At 34.1% G+C, this 21,949-nt stretch overlaps 1 protein-coding gene across 5 annotated transcripts in view; it reads left to right on the top strand.

The window, feature by feature from the left end:
* The window catches only part of LOC145688344 (SRSF protein kinase 3-like), a 354,260-nt gene extending 342,929 nt beyond the window's left edge, over nt 1-11,331 (top strand). For all 5 annotated transcript variants that reach the window (XM_081762483.1, XM_081762484.1, XM_081762481.1 and 2 more), the window contains one exon: nt 4,597-11,331. In XM_081762483.1, coding sequence (XP_081618609.1) covers nt 4,597-4,781 — 185 coding nt within the window. In that variant the 3' untranslated portion in view covers nt 4,782-11,331. The remainder of the gene's footprint in view (nt 1-4,596) is intronic.
* Nucleotides 11,332-21,949: the final 10,618 nt, after the last annotated feature.

Below are 21,949 nucleotides of genomic sequence, written 5' to 3'. Positions count from 1 at the left end.
TATTTTTGCGTATAATCACCAAGGCACTATTATAACGGACAGAGTTCCATGTGGAAGAAGTATCATAACAGCGTATTATTGTGAATCCTTGCTGAAACTGTGCAGAAAAATGCACAGAACCCGACCGGAGTTGTTCAGGGCGAGTCCATTGATTCTCCACGACAACGCTCGCCCGCACACCGCTAATATTGTGCGTCAAAAGCTTCGCAAAAACGGCAGGGAAATGTCACTTCATGCTCCTTACAGTCCGGGCATGAGTCTACCAGACCACAACCTGTTCTCAAAGTTCAAACAACGTGTGCGTGGACATCGGTTTCTATGACTGAAAGAGCTTTCTGCAACCGTTACCCGAACCATTCGACAGCTTCACAAACATGGCGTTCATGGTGGAATACAGAAGATACCCGGACGTTGCGATTTCGTCAGTGCCAAGCAGGGATATTATATTGGAGGCCTGTAAAGAGGTCTTCTCCAAACAAGAAACGTGTATTTGACCAAAAAAAAAGTGTGCATTATTTATGACATGATTCTCGTATCATATTTGTTGTTAATTAAAGACAAAACCAGGAGAGACACACATTTTGACAGAAAGTTACATTTCTTTCCTGAAAACCACATGTGGGGTACCCAAGTTATTTATTTTGGTGGAAACTGGTACATTTTAGCCTTTGGTAAAGCACAGGTTAATTGTAAAGTACAAATCAGCATTGAAAACGATGAATGATTTACCAAGTACAAAAGTGATCTGAGAAAGAATTGTATTCGACATAGCGGGGAACATTCATCAAGATCGCAGATATATGTATATAGTAAAATATTCGAAATTGGAGATTAGAAACTCGTGATGACGAGTTAGAACATTGACTGTTCTCGTATCACTGCTCAGGTAGTAATAATAAAAACTGGCTTCTGACAGCCGTGATGCATTCTGATGTGTCACTCGCCTGCCTGCATTCTGACAGCCTTCTTGATTACAATGCTTCGCTGGAAATTATAGTATGTATTGAAGCATTTATGCTGATATTGTTGATCCTGGACATTTTTAAAGCTAGTTCGTAACTTTCGTTATTTGAAATTCTAAGGTTCACTAACTTTTTGGTGAAAGCATACAATGAGGTAGGTTATATATGATATTGAGTTCAAATGATAGGTTCTTTTCTGTTTGAAGATTCACAAACATTAATCAGTTAATGTACATTGATTTGATAAGCGCTGTTCGTAGTTTAAGTTCGACAAATCTTGTCAAATCAAAGATAAGTCCTGCTTGTTTACATTCTGTAAGTTTAAATTCTGTTTAAAAATGCTTAATTGTTCTGTTTCCGGTTAATAAACGCAATTATCAGAAGAGTTCCTTAAAAGTCGAAGATGAAGTGCATGTAAAAGCACTATAAATGGCAACGGGCAGAAATTAAATTTCTAGTCTTGTTTCTTCAGTAGCTGAATCTGGTTGTATTCTCCACGTTAATTATTTAATCGGTTTTTACTTTTTTCAGCATTCCTGGTTTGGCAGACAAACAAAAAATTATACACAAAGTACGTACTCTACTGATACATACAGACAATTATTATTTATTATTGCTGTCACAATTTGTAAAGTCACGTGTAAAGAGCTCTGCTATATGGTTAGCGTACGTCTTTGGCACAGGAAACCCGGGTTCAGTTCCCAGTAGGAGCTTGTGTGGTTCGGATTCCCATTAAGCTGTAGGGTCTCATATAGTCTTGTTTCTGCAATGTAGCAAGTAATGTGTAATAATATTTGAATGTTTGAATTCAGTCTGTACTTGGTGTCAGGAACACCCTTCTTCACAGTACAAATAATAGAAGAATATCGCATGACTTGTTGACGCTTCCCTATTTGTACAATAACTAGCTACAACTTGCTCCTCATAGTCGCCTCTAATAGCCTTCAGACTTGGAACGAGGAAATCTGTGGTAATGAGGTGAAATTAAAGACATATATTCGGGTAAAATGCTGTGAGTCATAGAACCATGGATCAGTTACACGAACGACTGTGAAATGTAAATCCCTATGAATGGTGCGGTTGATTGTCGCCTGCGATATGTGGCATTTCCTGGCGATCGCACGTTGTTTGGTTGATTTTCGGAAGCTGCCATAGCCGAACCACACACAATAGTGGCAAAGTCCTCTTCGCAGGAGGCCAGTTTCTAGCTGCTGGTGTTGATGTGGTGGGCCCAAGTGGGAATATTTCGCATATTTTTGTATAATACAAGTCACAGTAGCACGATCTACACGAAAACAATGCACTTGTCACATTTCTGAGAGTTGCGACACCGTGAACTTACTTTCGGAAAGAGCCACAATGAACCCTTTCCAGAATCTGTTCAGTTCCGGCGGCATCAGATTACGATCGATCACATTGCTCTACCGCGTGATTAACGAGATTTGCTGCTTGCCTCGTAGCAGTCTCACGGCAGTGGGTTGCCCATGCGCAGTACAGCTGAACATGGACTTAGGCTCAATATAAATGAATCAACCAGTGTGGATTGGTTACAATTGACTTGTCCGTATAAAAATCATATTGGGACTCATTTAAAATAATTTCTTACATTGAAATGTATGTGTTTATGTGTAATTACTTCAAATATCTTCGAGAATTCGTTAACAAAAGTTATAGTTGCTTGCATTTTTCCATCACCTGATTTCTGTGTCGGTACAAAATAAACTTGCTTCCATGTTAAAGGAGTTGCACTTTTATTACATAATATGGAACGTGATCTGGACCTGAAGTGGTATTTGGTTTAATTATTTTAATGACCTCGATTACATCTAATTCAATAACGGTTGGAATTCCAATTAGGGTATAAATACTGACAATATTTTGAGGTAATACATTTTGACCTAAGACTAAGTTAAAAGCTTCATAAAACACATTTTTAAATTCCTCAACAATTTTGATAGTGTATAATAATAGTAATAATAATAAAAGAGTAGCACATAGAAGCTGGTATGGTATGGGAACCATGCTTTGAATGCGTTACAAGGTATCCGAAAGTTGAGCAAACCTGACTTCACAAAAATAAAAATATTTTACGTTTAAACTTTCATGTACGCAGTCAGTGAGAAATATCGGCACAAACCCGATAGCCCTTAACCATTTTTTCCATAGCTAATTGAGATCTGCGTCATTGTACAAAGCATAGCATGCTCATTATGATTATATATATAATCATAATGATAAGGTAGTTTAGCGTCCCTTTCAGCAGCGATTCTTTATGAGACGACCTAGATCTTAACGTGGGATACAAACGACATCGGCTTCCGCCGGGAATCTTGTTATTCGTCAATTCTTGACTTTTGTGTTGTCTTCTGTGAGCATTACGTGGTACATTTGTTATTTTCGATACCCATACAGAAAGTAATAGGTACATGTGTTGTGGAGAATGTTGATAAAGCTGTTTTTGAGAGATTAAGATTTTTGTAGCAAAGATATGTATGTGCTGGGGCGTTTATACTTATTTATTTTTTCATTGAATTTATTGTCATCTAATATAATTACCGAAATAAGTACACACAAGAAGGAACTGAATGGTGTTAGCAGGCTCTCATTGATTGCACAGTCTCAGAAGTAAATGTCTGTTGAGATCAGTATTGAGTCACTTTTCGGATACACTGTATAACAACAAACTGTGGGGTGAAGATATCCAGATCACAGGTTCGGATTTAGTTTGCATAATTGAGTATTAAGTAGCTAATTTTATCGTTTGGGCCAAGGTATTTGTTAACTATTGTAATTATGAGTTGTATTTTGCTGTTGCGATTAATTCTAGTACGACGTGTTAAGAACTTCCGTACCTTCTCGATTTTTTAATCTTTTCTTTCTTTCCTTCTTTTGATTGAAATTCTATCTTGAATGCAGAACTTAGTCACTCTCTCTTATTGAATATTTTTCAAGGAATCCGTACAGAAAATCGAACGTGTGGATTTTATAAGTACAGGTAAAATAAATTCAGTATATGAAAAATGGGTAATAGGCTCAATTACAAATTAAAATTAAGTACTAATTTTGTGTCCCAAAAGAATATTGTATTAGATTATTTCAAGGCTCTTCATCAGTAATTCCACTCCTGCTGTTGTACTTATTCTTGATTATTAATCCAGGTGTGGGACATTTTTGAACCACCAAAATTAAAACTGAAGAAAGAAAGAAAAAAAAAAACTAATTTTTATGTAGCTGTAGAATCTCACACATCTTCACTTTTAGGCTTCGGTTTTGGAAAAAAGAATTATAAACATTAAATGGTATAATTATTATTATTAAGCATGCCACTAATAACTGTAGAAAACGTTAAACCACATGTTTTTTCCATCGATACTACGGGAAAAGGGTTCTGTTTACATAATCAATTTTCCACCATCCACAAAAAGTAAATTCCCTAAAAATTGATTATATATATATATATATATATATATATATATATATATATATATATATTCTTTGTTAATGAAAAATTAAAAGTTTTTTTGTTCTTATCAAAATCACTGTCAATTATAGTTGTAATATCATGAAATATATTATGTGAATTTTAAAAGTTAAATGTATATTTTATTTATTTATTCGCCATGGTTCTCTGCAGGTGAACTGAGACACATTACAAGGCTGAAGCCCTGGGGACTCTTTGAGGTCTTAACGGAGAAATACGAATGGGACCGTAAAGAGGCACAAGACTTTGCAGACTTCCTTCTTCCTATGTTAGCATTTGACCCTAATGAGCGTGTAACAGCAGCAGAATGTTTGAATCATCCCTGGTTGAATTCGTGAGAACGAACTGGTCTTAGTGCAACAAGTAAATTATTGTGTACTGAAGAATTGGGCTTCAAGATTTTGTTGGGCATTTCGTTTCCCTAAATTAAAAGGAAGTATGCGAAAAATTAGGGAACTATATTTGGAACAGAATGAAAATAATTGTTTGTAGAGAAATACTTTAGTTAGATATTAGTAAAGGTTGGAAAGAATCAACTTTCTGACCATCAAAATTTATTTTTCGTTCGGTGGTGTTAAGGGACATGCCATGATGGTCAAGGTATTGCAAAGGTAAAGAAGTCAGCTTTCCTTCATTCAGTATAAGATAATATTTTTCTAGAAATATATACTATATAATGTACTCAAACATCAGGTTTAGAGCAATATTTGAAGTTAATTACTATTGCATTAAATGATTGTTGAGAATGTGAGAATGTTAAGCAATCTGCATCCTTAATTTATTTTAAAAATCGAAAAGAACTAAAGACAGGGTACACAATATGATGCTATAAAATTGAAATTTTTATCTTAATTCATATATTTTATGTAATCTTTGGCAATTTCAACTGATGTTTGAACATCCGTTCTTGTAGCTGCGAAAGCTTATTGTATAATTTGTTACTGGTATGTCCCGTATATGTTAAAAGAGATAAAATATTTATTATCATTCCTTGAAGATCGAGCTACGTGTACAACTGGTAGAAAACATAGTTTTTTTTTTTTTTTTTTTTTTTTTAATTTGAGTAGTAGTAAATGTTTTTTCCCTTCAGAAGAAGCCGATCAATAGTTTGTTTTGCTAGTTCTTCCATTGGTTCAAATAGATATAGATTTTTAGTTTTATAATTAAGTACGTTAGCAAACACACAATGTACATGCCTCATACACATTGTTGTCACTATCCATTGTTTTTATCAAAATGTTGTTCTAAGTTCGATGCAGAAGGGGTAATTAGGATTTTACTGTATATTTTTCAACGCGTTTCTCAATAGTAGTCTTCTAAAAAGAAGTATTATCCTTTTGGTATCATTACGTGTAAAATAGATTTGATGTCAATTTGGAAAGTCATCGGTAGTGCTGTGAGCGAAATTGAAACAAGTAAATGTATAACTAAGAAATTTGATTCTGACGGGAGTTGACCTATCGATTTCCAGATATTTTAATATTCTTATCATACTTATTAAGTAGTAGAGCTATCAGTAAAGAAAATTGAATGAATCGTCTGATATATCTTAAGAGATTTACTTTGAAGGCCTGCGACAAAGATTCAAAATTGCAAGTAAGTGATGAATACGTTAATATCATTTGAATATATTTCGTGTCATAAAGTATGTATATATTAAATTATTGTGCTTATGCAGAGTTCTGTTCTACGCTCTTCATTTTATAGTTATTTTGGTCATTTTTGCCAGAAAATAAAAAGCTTGATTACTTTAGCTGCTGAATTAAAGGGTAAACTTAGTTTAGTATTTGCACACACAATTTAATTGAATAGTTTTTGGTATTGAACGTCATTACATATTACTTGTTTATTTTTTTAAATAGCTGCTTCATATTCTTAGCCAGCTTACTATGTCTTCAGAGCTAAGAAAATTGCATTTACAGAAAAAAAAAGAGATTTCTCAGACGCTGTGTTTTCTTCCTCTGTTTTTGCAAGAGTGTACATTTACAAAATTTTTTTTTTGAATATGATCTATGTTGTAGAAATCTATCAAACGATTTGCCGTACACTCACATTTAAAAATAATTATATTGTTTCACAAATATTTTGTGTATTATATTTGTAGAGAAAAGAAGCAAGTGAAAAACAAGAAATAAAGTAAGCGTATTATGTTAGGTTCATTTTTTTCTTCTTTTTAAATTTAAGAGTTAATATGATTGATATCCTTCATCACCTTGTTTTCTATTACTATTTTCTAGTATGGTGTGAGTATATATAATTACGTACGCTTTCGTTGTCTTGTCATTTATGTGCAAGTCATTCTAAGTTTTCTTGTGTTTCTTTTGTATTTTTGCTTCCAAGAGATGCAAGTAATAGTTACATTGATTTTTGTTTTCTCTTGCTTAAAGTTAAACTTGAACCGTTACAGCTTGATTTGGTCATGTATGGACATGATAAAATACCAAATTTTTAGAAATCGTTGTAAAAATAGAATAATTAAAGAGCATATTGCGTTCTTTTAGATGATGATATGTGTCCATATATAATGGAAAGTCAGATGTTTCTGCATTACATATATTTGACAGTTTTCATTAAAATCGTAAGAAGCCGTGTGTAGAGTTGTATTGTGCCTCTAAAATGCACATGTTTATTTGTTTAGATTATGGGGTATGTATTAAACTATTTCTTAATGTAAGTTGCTTTCTCATTACTTTTCAACCATAGTAATCCCTGATAATCAGTTTAAGATAATTGCTTCGCATGTGTATGTATGTTCAGTTTCCTTTTAAGATAGTTTAGAACTTGCATTTTCATTACACATGTTATGCTAATGAGTTCCGGCTAGCACTTTTGAATGGTAATTGAACATCTGTAGTTTAGAATGTGTTTCAAACCATATCAAACACTTGTAGCATGTTCCAGTTTTTATATAATTGAGACATTTTCTTTTAAGCCTGTTCATCATCACATCTGATCTAAAAACAAGTTTCTGCCTTTAGACAGTATAAAGATGCTATAATTTAGCTAACTGATATTAATGATATTACTGTTTGCAAAATTACTAATTAAAAGTGTTCGTCATATCTGTTTGTAATGTATATTACTTCTCTTGGTTTACTGAATACAAGGTGCAAACAGAGGAAGAGTACATGGCTATCAAACTATTGTCACGGCATTCTTGATTGTCAATAAGTGACCGCAGAAGAGCTTTATCAAAAACTCTGCTCAGTTTTTCAACACTTGTTATTTTAAGGGCACTGTATTCATGTATATAAGATAATTGTCACAGCTGTCAACATATACACATATATGTACTCGCATATTTTTATCAATAAACGTACATAAATGTTAATTCTATCGAAGGTCGGTCACTGAGTAGATATGTATGAAATCTAATTAAGAATATTTTGCAAATAATGTTACTATTGATTGTTATTGAAAAGGGAAAGAAAAATGCAATACATATTGGTTGTGAAGCAAACATAAAATAAGTGTTATAATCAAATATTACGCGCCTCGTTTAATTTCCGTATTAAACACCAATCTTCAGTAATACATTGTGTATAACTATAAATTATAGACAAGTAGAGAATTTTAAATGATATTTCTTATCATTTCTAAAGCAAGAAAAGTGCCTAAATTAAAAAAAAAGATAGAAAGAAAGAAAAATGGAGAGAGTAGAATGCTGGAGGTCATTCCTAGCTTCTCTAATTTATTTTTCTTTATTTTCTTTACCTGTTATAGTATACTCTTGGGTTGGAGAAGGTAAGCTAATTGAAAATCTGTTTACTAAGGAGCTGCATTTGAAAGTGTAATACCTGAAAATGGGAACACAGGCACAGTGATGCCTTCGGAATTTATTTTAAACAAGTTTCTATTTTTGTGAAGTTAAACTTGTGTTCCGTCTATGATTATTACTTCGTTTAAAGCTAAACCTGTAAACTCGTAGTCCTTGACGTGAAATTTAAATGAGTCTTGTGCTTGTTTTTGGTATGTATTTCCAAGGACATATGGGAGAAGAAAAATTGTAGAACTATATTCGTACATGTATTATTGTTTGTCAGTGTCAATATCCACCTCTATTCATATTGCCAACATAATTTAGGTTGTTACTGTAGATTAAAAGTGGTTGTCATATGCTCCATATTTAATCTGTTCATTTACTGGATACCTGATAATAATTAAAAGTACAGAGTATTGGTTTGACTTCTCAGTAATTACTAATGTATCAAGTGTGGAACGTAATGTGCATCGTCAAAGTATTAGCTAATATGTGAATTACACTGCATGTGACTAAAGATAAGGAGTCGAAAAGAATAAAAGATCCAGACTAATACTGTATAATGCCAATTTAAAAATTACAAGATTTATATGGAAAGTGAAATAATTTTATATTTACTGTATAATGCGTGGAGTAATTGTTTGGCAGCAATTTTGTTTCTGGTTCGTTAATTCTGTCTTAGTTAATTTTGTGTTTTTAAAACTGGTGAATCTTCAGAACGGTCTATTTTTGGACGTGGGACTAGTGAATTTGATAAATATTGAAATTAGAAACTTTCAGTTGAATTCACTGCTGCGCATTTTCTGTAACTGAATTCAGTGTACATATCCACTTGCTACAGATAAATCTCTGTCATGAGATATATCAAGTTTATTCAATTCCTTGAGCAGCACAAAGCTGCGTTTACAATATGTTGAAGTAATGGAGAAAGGCCAGACATGCTACATGTCAAGTTCGATTATTATTGGGAAAGATAAACAGAACTTTCACCAAAACATATACAAATAAACCTTTGGTTTAGGAAATAAATAGCAATGAATCGAATAGGTGTATATTTATATATATGTAATATGTAAACGAGTGGTCTGGTCTGTATATATATGTGTGTGTGTACTTTTGTCTGTGCAAGAAGATGCGCATGTGTAAAGAAACTCAAAATTGAATTTCTGAAGATTTTGCTGAGTAGCTCTTATATGAATATTCCATATCTCTTTCTTTACATAAAGTGCGGTATGTTGACATATTTTTTTTTTTTTTCACTCTATTTCGTTCTATGCATATATTGAATGAGTAATATATAAATTAATGAGTATGCAATCATGTGTAATCACGTAGCGTAAATTAAACAATGTCCAATTCAACTAAGTAGCATTTTTGGTGAAAGAGAGAAAAAAATGGAAGATACATACACGTTGCAATTCATACATCTACTTCACAAAAAATATGAACCAATTTGAAAAATTAACAGATTTGACGGACATGAAACATTTTTATCGATAAGTTCTTTGTTTTTAACTCCTATTTTGCCAAGTAAATTATTGAAGTAGATTAAAGGTTCTTGGTATATTTAGTAAATAATGCTTAAATATATTTCGTTTTTCTGTTGCACATCATCTTGTATTATTTTTATTATAACTATGGAAAAAGACTAGTACTTCTCGTTGAAAAATATATTTAAGGGAATAATATGTTACGATTATACAACTCGTTTTTGCTGTCCTCTATTGTCTAAATACGGAAACGATTTTGTTTTCGTATTCCGTAATTCAGGATCCACGATGACTCAAAAACTATATTAATTTGTTTTAAAAGTAATACCATAAAGTATAGCAGTTAATATTTCTATAGCCGACAAAGCTTATCGGTTAATTATGTCAATTATCCAATGAATTACGTTCTGAAAGAGATTTTATCTTATAAAGAATACCTCCCCATTTGACCACGCAATTTAATCTTCAACCACCTTTTAATTAGAAATTATTATCATCATATCATGCTATCTTTTAAAGTTGGCATTTCTCATTATGTAAACTCAAGGAAAATTTCGTAGGTTTCAGGTTGTCAAAAGAGAGCTAATACACACTTACATTTGTGCGACTGGTCAACACAGACCTAATTGTCGTATCTGCAAATTACAGGTTAGGAAAATCATTTTAACAGAGTTCTATAATATTTTTTTTTTTTCCCCTTTACAGAGTGAAAATTTCGAAGGTGAGATATTGTAAAGTTGATGCTAATGTTCCCAATAATAGTATGTAAGAAATTAAATTGATTTTCTATACATAAATATTTATCCATTTTTAAAGCAGATATAAAATTATTCACAAATTTACAAAGAAACTGTTTCTGAGAAGTAATCGAAAACAACTTAGTTGCGCCATCTTTTTGTTGAGTAATAAACAAAAAAACTAATTTTTCAATTTTTAAGAGTAGCAGTTCTCGGCTCATATAGTCCTAAGATATAAAATTACAAAGATGTCAACTAATGCACATTTGATGAAATATTCGATCTGTAAATTCAGTATTAACGTCATTAAAATAAATTGTCCCATTTGGAGTGAATATTTTCACGTTTTGAAAGAACATAAAATTCTGTATGAATGATGTAAAACTAAAATGATTGAAAAAGCAAAGCTGTGTGCTTGAATTTTTTATTTCTTTCCTCTTTTTCAGTTTAAGAAACTTCATTTTATTTCCCTGTCATCTATTGTGGTAATGTGTTATAAATTATTTTTGTAGATTTATATCTTCCTTTCTGTCTGTATTTTTTTTCTGTGTAATTTCAGAATTGATGCTTTGCTTTTCCTTAACTGGTATCCCTCCATGCACGTGAATAAGCTGAACTTATTTTATATACGTATTGTAAATATTCATGTACTGGAGGTTTGTGGTTTTGTACCTTTTATGTTCTATACATTTTGGGTTTTTAATTAATAGCAATGTTGTAGAAGATCTTGATTAATAACAGGTGTGAAATGTTCGTTGAATAAGATACGGAAATCCTTCTGACCTGAGCCAGGCTGGGAAGTGGTCTTAATTCAAGTTTCAAATAGATCTGTATACCGTCAAAATAAACTGCAATTGTACACCGTACTGGGCTTTAAAATATAGTATTTGATACTTAATAATGGCGTTTTTAATTTTCTCTTGCCTCGAATTGATACATATATATGAGTTTGGCATAACTTTTTCTCTCTTGTCTTCAACCTATTATATACTACAAAAGTAAAGTGCAGACTTATTATCCTTTTTAAATTTCATTTCAGACTTGTTTAATACTTGCGTATGGGGAAACACACACAATTCGGATTCCTTATTTTAAATTGTAAATCAACATATAATATAGTCTCTGAAACGAATCTTTCAATTACAAGAACAAATAAAATAGCATCTGAGTAAACGATACGGAAGTCAACTAAGCAGGTATCACTTGTGCGTTATAGCTGATACGCATAAATCACAAATTTCTGTATTGTATGTTTTACCAAAAATAAGCTTTGCTTACTACAAATGGCGCGCGGGGACAACAGAGCGCTATTCTTCAGGTCAAAATAAAGTGAAAATTTTATATAACTGTATACTCTCCGCAGCCTCCTTCAGCCGCTATAGGAAATTAAAGATTTCACATAAGTCACGTCTCAGATTAACTTGGAACCATTAGCATCTTTACGTATCCATTAAGCAGTTACATCGATTGTTACAGTAATAGGTGGTGCTAGTTTCAATGCCTGTCGATTTTAACTGCCATCTGGAGAGTTTCGATGTTACTATTTGATGAATTGTTAGATGTACTCTATAATTCTTTATCGGCGACGTTGCCACGTAGTACAATTTCCGTTTCCAGAGGAGGATCCGAAAGGTGTACAATTATATACATATATTTTTCGCTGTATTTTCACTTGTATAATAGTGCTCTGTTGTTCGTGGCGCATATATATATTGCGTTCCACGAATAACACTTAAGGCCCGTCTCCTGAAGAAACCAAGGCTGATAGAAACATGAAATCATTTGTAACCTTCAAGGGGCATAAAAGACAACATTATGCTGATATGGAGAACCTCCCATGAGGTGCGCTCAAAGGGGTCACGGGGGTAACTACAAAATTTTAAACAGCAACCCCCACCGTGTGGTACCTCGTTTGAAAGGTAATCACATGTAGAGATCAGTTTTGGAAACTACATGTCGCTAGCGTGTCTTTATCCATCATGGCGGCCATCCGTAAAGTACGGTCGAAGTACGTTCCACTCATAACACTAAAGCACGCCTTCTAAAGAAACCAAGGCAGATAGAAGCATGAAACCTTTTGTAACCTTGAAGGGACACAAAAGACAACATTATGCTGATAAGGAAAATCCCCCATCAGGGGTGCCTAAAGGAGTTGCAAGGGGGTAACTACGAGTACTTCAACCGTACTTACGGATGGCCGCCACGATGGAAAGACACACGCTAGCGACAAGCAATTTCGAGAACTGGTCTCTACATGTCAGCTTTCAAACCACACGATGGGGGTTGCTATTTAAAATTTTATAGTTATCCCCGTAACTCCATTAAGCCCCCCTCTTGGGGGATTCTCCTTATCACCATAATGTTGCCTTTTATGTCCCTTGAAGGATACGAAAAATTTCATGTTTCTATCTGCCTCGGTTTCTTCAGGAGACGGGCCTTAGTGTTATTCGTGGAACGCGCTGATTTATAACACATTTTAGTAAAAATTATGATGAGTCATGAAAATGGTAAGTACTTCTTGCACATACAGAATCCAGAGTTACACAGTGTACAATCAAATGTCTGTAGTGTCATGTGTACGTGCGTAATTATTTTACAACAGTAAGGCCTTTATCTTTGTGAACTATCAGTGTAAGTTCGAAGATACCCAAATGACGTTTCCAAGGCATTTTACCTTTAAGCAGATGACTGATAGTATGAAGAGCTGTTCCAGAAGTGCTACGCTCGATATTAGCAACAGCAAAAAAATAGAGAAATTTGATTGTAGCTTTTACCAAAGCACTACGGTGAAGCTCCAACTGCAGTCTTGAAGACTAGATGAGCGTTTCTCAAGTTGTGGTCTTCTTACACGGGAGGGTCCCACAAATTGTCGCTAAAATCTGATTGCCATATAGTACATCTGATAGAGCATCATGAGAAATGAAAGTGAGCAAAATTTAAGGTGCTATGGACCAGAAGGAGAGAAGCTATGGAGCTTCAAAGTTTGAAAGTCCAAAACATTATATCATGGTATATGTACGTTTAAAGTAAATATCTTGAAAACTGTTAAAACAATCAAAACAAAAGTTGCACAATTTAATGAGAACAAAATGCTCTATCGAAAACCACAAACAGTGTTGACATAGATGAAGCAGTGTTGCCAACTCAGCATAAAAATATGTTTCAAATAGCACCATATACAAGTGTTCCCAGATTTAAAACGCACTGTTATCACTGAACATAATAGTGAAGTGTAATTGTGCAGTGTTGCACACAATTGGAGCTACGTGTGCTGAAAATGTACAATGGAGAAGTCTGATATGAGACAACAGATGATAATAATGGAATCTGGGTCTCATATTATGAATTTAGTTCAAATGCATAACACCGATAGTATAACATAGCAAAATGTCACCAGTGTCACAAAATATTGATGCATTTGAAAAACGAAATTGAGTGATGCCATTTTAATGTCCTGTGTCAGCTTCGAAGCTATATAGGACGGGACCTATAGTGTAAAATAGGATCCGAACCACTATGACAAAGGAAGATAACAATGAAATGTAAAGTGAAAAGTACAACAAAAACATGTCTGAGGCAGAATTGGAACTCTCATCCCTAATAGGTTAGTTGTCTAGCCTTCTAGAGCACACGTTATCCGGGTCGACTAAAAACGAAATGAGGTAGTAATAAAATAATTATATTTCCAGTATGAATATGATAATATTACAGTGTACAAACTTAATCATATGGAATGTGGGAAAGGAAGTAAAAGAGTACGTCACTTAACACGAAAGACATATGGCAAGAAACTACTCTTCCAAATATTGATAAGATAATCTGGAGAATCATTTTACAGAATTAGAAAACATGTTTTTCTTTCCAAGCGTGTATCATTTTTTTTTTTTTTCGCGATTTGTCTGTTTATTCACCGAGGCTACGGAAGTGTAATGCAGATCCATCATTTTTTCCAATGCATTCATTTATTACCCTGTGTTGCCACATATCAAACTTCCCCATTGTACATTTTCAGCATGCGTAGTTCCAACAGTGTCCAACACTGTACCACTACACTTCACTGTTATGTCTAGTGATAATAGTGGGTTTTAAATCTGTGAACACTTGTATATGGTGCTATTTGAAACAACATATTTTTATGCTAAGTTGGCAACACTGTTTCATCTATGGCAACACTGTTTGTGGTTTTCGATAGGTCATTTTTTCTCATTAAATTGTGCAACTTTTGTTTTGATTGTTTTAATAATTTTCAAGATATTTACTTTAAACATACATAATTCCATGATATAATTTTTTGGATATTCAAATTTTAAAGCTCCGTAGCTTCTCTCCTTCTGGTCCATAGCATCTTAAATTTTGTTCATTTTCATTTCTCATGATGCTCTATCAGATGTGATATATGGCAATAAGATCTTAGCGACAATTTGTGGAACCCTGCCGTGTTAGATTGAACTTTAGTCCAAAAAGGACAAAAAGTAAAGTTAGTCATTGCGTATTAGGGTGGTTCGAAAAAATACTTATTTCGAAACTAGCTTGCGGCTATTGCTAACTTTTGGCGAAATTGATGTAGTAAGTGTGCAAAGTTTGAACTCGATTGGTGAAGGGGCCGCGGTCGCTCACTGGTAGAGCGTTCACCTCTGGTGCTTGGGGTTCCGAGTTCGATCCTAGTCCCCGCCAAGTGGACTTTGTGGTGGACAAACACCGTGTGCGTGGGTTTCCTCGGGGTTCCCCCGTTTCCTGCTACTTTCTTCATTCCACCATTTCATTCATTACTCATCATCACAAGTCTCCTTTAGCCTAACCGGCATAACCGTGGGACGTAAAACTCAAAAGATTTTTATTTCATTTTTCGATAGGTGAAAGTCTTCAGGTGTCACATCGAACCTACAATTTGAGAAAAAATTAAAAAAAAAAAGGTACATATTTTTGGTGAAAATTTTCAAAAATAGAATTTTTTCTCTGGTGATGGCATTTTACATGCTGGTTATCTCCAAATGATATAAACAATGCTACAAATAATAATAATGGGCATTGTAGGGTATCTATAGGAATACCTGAGCTCGAAGGTTTTGCCGAAATTCCCTTAACATAATGTCGATATATTTCTTTATTACATTTCTTGTTCCGATGAAAATAGAACGCATTCATTTTGACAACTCGTACGGTTTATAATGCTTTGTCTGCAGCTCTCCGCCTATATTTAAAAAAACGCTTTTTTTCGAGAATATCCTATAACTTACCACGAGGAGATGACTGCAGGTTGAGTTCTGCCCTTCCATCCACCCTTGCATTGGTTTACTGTGAAATGTTCAACCCGTTGCTGTATTTCTGTGTAGTTGTTTTGTACTCTGCCTTAGTGGAAAATCGTGGAATGCGGTCACGAGATTTAAGTGTTGCCAAAACAAATCTATGGCGCTCTTCTTTGTCACACTGATGCTGCAGCCTCCGTCACAATTTTTACATGTCTTTCGACTGCTTGTGTATAAACAGGGAAACAAGTGATATCTTCTCCGGATAAGATGCTGAGTTAATATTATCTTGTACTTTTTTCACACTTAAGAGTCGTGTCAATGGTAGTTCAGACAATTGGCACTTAGACCAATCAATCATATCGACATAGTTGCCTGTGTCGATAACAATTTCTGGAATTTTGAATTCTCGAGTGATGTTAGAAGATGAAAAATTGTGCTTTTAGAATTCTTCTCCAACCCAGTATCCTTACATTTGGGGTCGTTATCAGAAATTATTGTCAGAAGAAGGTGGGCAAACCAGGCGTTTCACGTCAACACAGGATCGATTATTTTTCTGTACTTGTCCATGCAGCGGGAAGCAGATAAAAGAAACACAGGTGTCGGCCACCTTCAATGCACGATGTTTTTTTCCTGCTGAAAAACCAAAGAGAAGCTACACGTTCAAAATGTACTGGACGAATGCCTGCAGCGTTTCAGACGGATTCTCCGTTGCAATGCACAAACTTAGTATTAGCAGTTGTCAGCCACCTAACATGATGTAACTTCTCAGGATGCTTCTGTCACTCCAGTGTCGCAATCACCGTTTGAGACAGTTTTACAAATGCAGAGAAGATACTATTGGTCGGAGGTTTAGTCGGCAGTCCAAGACAATCTCACATTGTGAGACCGTTGCACCGGCGTATTCTCGCAGTCTTGTAGCGCCACTCCAATTGGTCGTGTGAACGTATAGGTCCAGCACTTTTTCCATCAATTTCGTCAATGATGCGCCTTTCGACAAACAAATATTTGAAGAGGCTTTTTGAGATATTATTCCAGTTGGGCTATAACACCATTCTTCTGTCGTATTTTTCCCGGCGGGAGCTTACGTGGTTCGGATTCCACGTTAATCAGTAGATCCCGTCTCATATAGCCTCGCTGCTGAAGGTGGCGTTAAACTCAAAATCACTTCCTCGCCTCACCATTCTTCTGTCCCATACTAATAGACGTTCCATCGCAACCTACTACGACGAGTCCCGACATATCGATATCATTTTCTTAAAGAAAATTTCGGATGGTTTCAGCAATGCCGTTCCTTTTTCCGGATATAGGTGTTACATGACCGATGTAGTTGGACCCTGACTCATGTATAAGAACAATGTGTTCCTCCCTTGCAAAAACCCGGTAAGAGTTATTGTTCTTTCTCCGGATCATTATTTCATCACATCTTCCGTCAAAATATAACTCTTTCAGTTTACTTAAGTGATGATGCAGTTTCCTCCACAAATATTTCACCTATTTTGTCTCTCTAAGAATTTTGTTTGAGCCAATCATTTTTTCTCTACAATCAGCAGAAACAAGGCGTACATCTTCCAAAAAAGATGAAAATAGAAGAGCTGAACTTGGGTCCTGTAAATCCACTAGCAAAGTAAGGAAGTTTCAGTCTCATTTGCTGGAGAGGTTCTGTGGATGTTTTTTTGTCTTTTAGAAGGGTGGTACTTCTTTTCTGAGTCCGTCTCAGTTTCAGTTTCATTTGGTAAGAAATCCGCGGTAAAAGTTGAGACACCAACTTTAAATTGTTGAAAAACTAATTGTTAAAAGACACTAGCTGAACCTGCGCTCTTTACACAGCGCATCATTCGCATATGAGCATGAATCTCCCTGCCATTCCTCACAACATCTGTACATGTCCCTTTACAGACAAAAGTTAAAGACGACGTGATAAAAATTCGGCAAAGGATACTATAAAGGGGAGATTTTTTCGATTATATTTTCAATATCTCGGACCGTTTGCAAGATTTGAGCCTACTTCCGGTTGAAGTATCTAATTCATGTATGATCAGAGTTTTCTTTCTTCTTGCATGCAGTATGTAATAAGCAAATATATTACATACACAATTAATTATAATGTCAGTTATATGTGGTGTTCATTGGACAAAATACTCCTAAAATAAAGATTCATCTTAGACTGGAGAAATGGTTATCCTTCCTTTTTTCATTATTATTTGGCCATGAAACAAACGCCTGAGACATATACAACTATGTGGTGTTGGAATGTATAATGCGTAGAATATGATGCTTGCTTGCTTGCTTTTTTTTTTTTTTTTTTTAATTTCAACACTTCCAGTGTACCTGTAAAAATGTAATAAAGAAGTAATGGTCATGTTTTTTAAATATTCAATTAGAACTGGACAATCTATGCAAAATTTGCAATCGAACAGTGAAAACGTCATCTTTCTAGAGCCTGTAGTTTCCGAGATCTCATTGTCGAAAGGATTGGCCACAAACATATAAATGTCCACAAACATATAGTTTAAAAGAACTCCAAAGATGTCAGCACAATTCGTTTGCATTGATTTTGGAGAAGGCTTATTAAAATACAAAGGCTTTGAACAATAATTTTAAAACATACATTTTATTTAAAAAAAGATGTATTTAAATAATTTATTTAAAGTACACATTCTTTAAAATATTTGTCTGTTTAAACGTGAAATCACAAATAACCGTAAATCAACGGTTTGAAATCAAGTTAGAGGTAGGAGTTCAGGCGTTTTTATTGCTTTTGTAGCATTTTAATAGATAGATTGTTCTAGAAGTGAAAAGTTGTTCAGATAAGTTTTATCTGCAAGTTCAAAGCTAATCCCTCTCGCCTGAACAGTGCAACAAATTATTGAATATTGATACGCCCGCTTCCAAAACAAATTATATTTTTTAATGTCCTACAAAGCTCTTTATTTCAATTCAAAATGCATATCGGAAATATAGAATTTAGCCTAGTTTTCGCATTTTTTGACTTAGGCTTATATGTTAATCCGGCCAGAGAGTTCCGGCAGTCCCATTATTATTATTGTAGGATTGTTTATATCATTTAGATATGATCTACATCAGGCCCGCAACTAGAGGGTGGCTGGCCCCCCTAAACTTTGTTCCCCCTCCGGACCTCAATACAAAAAACACAATTTAGCTGTAAGAGAATTTTTGATGACTTGGCCCTTCCGGACCTCAATACAAAAATCACAACTTAGATATTTGTAAGAGAATTTTTGAAGACTCCCCCCCCCCCCAACATGTTCATAGCCCCCTAAACTTGTGTGGTTGGTTTCGGGCCTGATCTATTTTACATGCAAAGTACCATGTTCAGATAAATATATAAAATAATATTTTTCAAAATTTACACCAAAAGTACTTTTTCTTTCTTTCTTTTTTTTTTTTTTTTTTTTTTTTCATGTTTTCAAACTTTAGGTCCGATACGGCACCTCAAGATTTTATTATAGAATATTCCTTATATTCTTCATTTTTTTTTTAATGAAAAGCTAATAAGTAATCTTTTCCCTTAATTTTGTATTGATATTAATAGAATTTTAATAATACGTTTTTAAAGAAATATAAATGTTACTATTAGTATGTACTCTCAACATAAAAGATTGATACATCTCCTTTCGAAGTTGACAAGAGTAGGATGACCCTTAATATATTCTAACGAAAAGGAAAAAGTTTAGAAAAGCTGCTGTAGATAATTGCCATCTGAAACGGAGTTTAATCTAGGTTCAGGATGTCTATTACAAATGTCACTGCTGAAGTCGAGTCATCTGGAAATCTTGCATGTGTTCAGCTGACGGATAGTTCCATAATTTTTCGAATTTTTATCAGCTATCGTCATCGGACTACATTTGTTCTCGTTCCCATGTAGAAAACGATCACTATGTTCATCGCAATTTTTCTTCAACCTATTGAAGTCACAACAGAACATAACGAACACGAGTGCCAACTTTACTATTGGAAGATAAATTGAAGTATTTAAGGTTATAGAATGATGCATGGTTATAATAATTTTTATACGTACTTTTTTATTTCTCTCATATTTAATGTACCATTAACAGTACTGTTTCGGTGTTCCGTGACACCTTTCTCAGCAGATCGAGAAACTCCCTGGAAATCCATCTTACTTCTCAGGCTTTGCTCTTGCACTATTTTTTAATATAAAAATGTAAATTCCTTACACTGGAATCGTCTTCTTTTGAAGTTGTTTAGTGGTGTGAAAAACTTCGCAGAAAATTCTTATGAACATATGTAATTTTATTCTAGTGTGTACTGAGTGTGCTAGTTAGAAGTGAGCAAATGTTCTACAAATTAGCACAAAATTGCACAGGTGTTCAGAAAAGTATTTTGCATAAGTTTTTCAGAGCAATGAACAGTTTGAACAGAAGAGGATTCTAATGCAAGGGAATATTAACAAATAGTATAAGTGTAAATTCTGAGGAGTAAGGTGGATTGCCAATGAGTTCCCGATCTGCTGAGGAATGTGTTAGGGAGCACTGGAACAATACAGTTAATTAGTACATTAAATATTAGACGCAGTAAATAAAGGAATATGTTCGTAAATTATTGAACAAAAGTATTTTTGCGCAGTGATTTGCCATATGGGAGTAATTATGTTAGACTCGTGTTCTTACCGTCAATTGCACTTCATTTCCAGTATAATTGCACTAGATGATGATGATGATATCAAAATTTAAAGATCTTCTATTGTCCGTAAACAGAGCCTTGTATTTGGAGCATTTATGACATTTTAAAATAATGCTAAATAGTTAATTAAAAGGTAAAATAGAAGAGAAACGTAGTAACAGAAGTTTAAAATGCTTTCCATTGCTTTGTAGAACATGAAAATCAGTTTCACTACGAATGTAGCGAACTAGAAACTAAATGCCATCCTTCCAGAATACACCGTTTATTAAAAAGTAAGGTATTTGATAGCTTACCTAGGCTTCCTCGTTCCCACACAGGAGGTGAAAGGTAGAGAAACTTTTTGTAATGTGGACAACATTACTTAAACATGACAGTTTGTGAGTAATTGATCATCATTTAGAGAGAGAGAGAGAGAAAAAAGACATAATCCCTTTGTAGATTAAAGGCAATATACTAAATGATATTTCATTATCATGCTTTGATTTATATCACATTCCACACAAAACTTAGTTATCTACTTTTATTTGATCAAAGTGTATATATAAGTGCACAATACATTTTACGAAACTTACATGATAAAATTACAACACATTCGAAATAAAAGATAAAACGGTGTTATAGATTTTTTTTTGCTTGTTTGTTATAAAATATCATATTTGTATTTAGTTAAAATATGTGTATATGACCAATTAAAAAAATTCAGAGACAAGAAGCATATCTAAACTAGCTTAGCCATAGAAAAACAACTCAGAAAAGAAATAAACAAGATTCCATATATTCATAAAATTTTTGGCCTAAAATAATACGATTTTTTTTTTTTTTTTTTTTTTTTTACCATTTAGTGTTAGTGCATAAGTTGCTGAAGCGAAATGAAGAGAAAAATGGTTTATAGATAATCACTCAAATTATGAACAAAGTATAACGTTTCAGGCTTCAACACAAGTCTTTATCATAACTCTTATTTTCGTTAGTCTAATTTCATGTCGTTATTTTGAAATATTGTTAGTGCAAAGCCACTTGTTTTAGTTGAATTTTTGTTTTGCGTTCTTATACAACAAAGAGGACATGAAAGACGGGACCTCCTATTAACACGAGATCCAAACCATGATCAGAGCTTAAGGTTAGTAGGTGTAAATACCGTGGAAAGATTTACCATTATGGCAAATTTGATCTCTCGATCTCATCATTTACTTGTATGCAGGGTTTTGTTTTTGGAAAGAAAGAACACATAGGACGCAAAATTTGGCTGTCATAACTCGGGAACCATTAGCTTACAAAGCATACCATTTTAAACACTTTTATAGTAGATGAAGTTCTTGTACCACACCAAGATTGGTCTTGATCTAATGAGTTTCGTGTATGTGTTTTTGCTTTCCAAAATATGGCATAAAATTTGACCAACAATAATTTGGAAACCGCAAGCTTACACAATATATTATTTCATACATTTATGTAGCAGGTCAAGGTGTGCCACAGGCACGTAGCCAGGATTTCGTTAGGGGGGGGGGTCCGTCACATGAAATACTGTGGTCGTCACAACAGAGGCTAGATGATTCTAAACTATTTTATTAGCCAGGATTTCGTAATAGGAGGGGGGGGGGGGGTTGA

This window comes from Thermobia domestica, chromosome 6 (assembly GCF_964235325.1).
Source record: "Thermobia domestica chromosome 6, izTheDome1.hap1.1, whole genome shotgun sequence".
Lineage (NCBI taxonomy): Eukaryota > Metazoa > Arthropoda > Insecta > Zygentoma > Lepismatidae > Thermobia > Thermobia domestica.
This window is presented reverse-complemented; position numbering and strand designations above follow the sequence as displayed.